This window comes from Egretta garzetta, unplaced genomic scaffold (genome assembly GCF_000687185.1).
Source record: "Egretta garzetta isolate BGI_Z169 unplaced genomic scaffold, ASM68718v1 scaffold677, whole genome shotgun sequence".
Lineage (NCBI taxonomy): Eukaryota > Metazoa > Chordata > Aves > Pelecaniformes > Ardeidae > Egretta > Egretta garzetta.
The window spans coordinates 165,311-166,575 of NW_009260355.1; the positions used below are offsets into that span (position 1 = coordinate 165,311).

General features: G+C 66.9%; 1 protein-coding gene across 1 annotated transcript in view; it reads right to left on the bottom strand.

The window, feature by feature from the left end:
* LOC104129979 (dual specificity mitogen-activated protein kinase kinase 7) overlaps positions 1-1,265 on the bottom strand; it is a gene marked incomplete at its 5' end in the record, with an annotated part of 4,081 nt that overhangs the window by 868 nt on the left and 1,948 nt on the right. The window contains 2 exons of the mRNA XM_035898434.1: positions 114-342; positions 426-632. Of these exons, the coding sequence (XP_035754327.1) occupies positions 114-342; positions 426-632 (436 nt within the window). The remainder of the gene's footprint in view (positions 1-113; positions 343-425; positions 633-1,265) is intronic.

Genomic DNA, 1,265 nt, shown 5'->3' on the forward strand with positions numbered 1-1,265 from the left:
GGACAATGGGGACATAAGGACACGGACACCAGGACGTGGGAGTGGGGACATGCATGGGCACGGGGATGGGGACAGGGACACAGGCAGGGGGGACAGGGACAAGGACACCAGACGCTGGTGCATGGGGACAGGGAGGGGGACAGGGAGGCTGAGGACGCCCCCAGGGATGGCAGCACGCGCCTGCCCGGGCAGGGGACACGTGCGCACCCTGGGACAGCGCCGGGGACCCTCTCTGGGGACACGTGTGACAGTGACAGCTGGGGGGGGGACGCGACACCGTGGCCCCGGGGACTCACCAGTAACTTGTTGTACTTTGGTCTCTTCCTGTGGTCCTTGGTGAGGCTGTGGGAGAGGGGAAGGGGGGGGACTGTGGGGACACCCTGGGGACGTGTCCCCAGCCCTGGGGAGGGTGGCTTGTCACCCACCAGTCCCTGACGAAGGCCTGGAAGTCCCCGGAGAAGCCCATGGCGGGGGGCAGCAGCGGGGGGTCCTCCTGCAGCACCTTCGTCAGCACCTCGAAATCCGTCTTGCAGTTCTGGTAGGGGAACTGCCCCGTGGCCAGCTCCACCTGCGGGGACACGGTGGGGACAGCGTTGTCACCCAGGGAAGGGGACACAGGCACAGGGACGTGGCTGGGATGCAGCGGGGGACACGGTGGGTTCGTGGGACGCGGTGGCAGGAAGGGAGGTGGGGGTGGGGGGGACGTGGTGGCATCATGGGGACAGGGTGGGGACACAGTGGGGAAGTGGTGGGACCTGGGGACAGGTTGGGGACACGCTGGGGGCAAGTTGGGGACCTAAGGATGTGGTGGGGAGATGCTGGGGACACAGTGGGGAGCTGAGCACACGTCAGGGACACGTTGGGGACACAGTGGGGACATGGTGGGGAGCTGGGCATGTGTTGGGGACCCAGGGATGTGCTGGGGACATGGTGGGGACACAGTGGGGAAGTGGTGGGACCCGGGGACATGTTTGGGACACGCTGGGGGCAAGTTGGGGACCTAGGGATGTCGTGGGGAGATGGTGGGGACCTGGGGGCGTGGTGGGGACATGTCGGGGACACAGTGGGGACCTGGAGATGTGTTGGGGACATGGTGGGGACACAGTAGGGAAGTGGTGGGACCCGGGGACAGGTTGGGGACACAGTGGGGGCAAGTTGGGGACCTAGGGACGTGGTGGGGACCTGGGGACGTGGTGGGGACACAGTGGGGACACGGTGGGGACCTGGGGATGTGCTGGGGACATGGTGGGGACACAGTGGGGAAG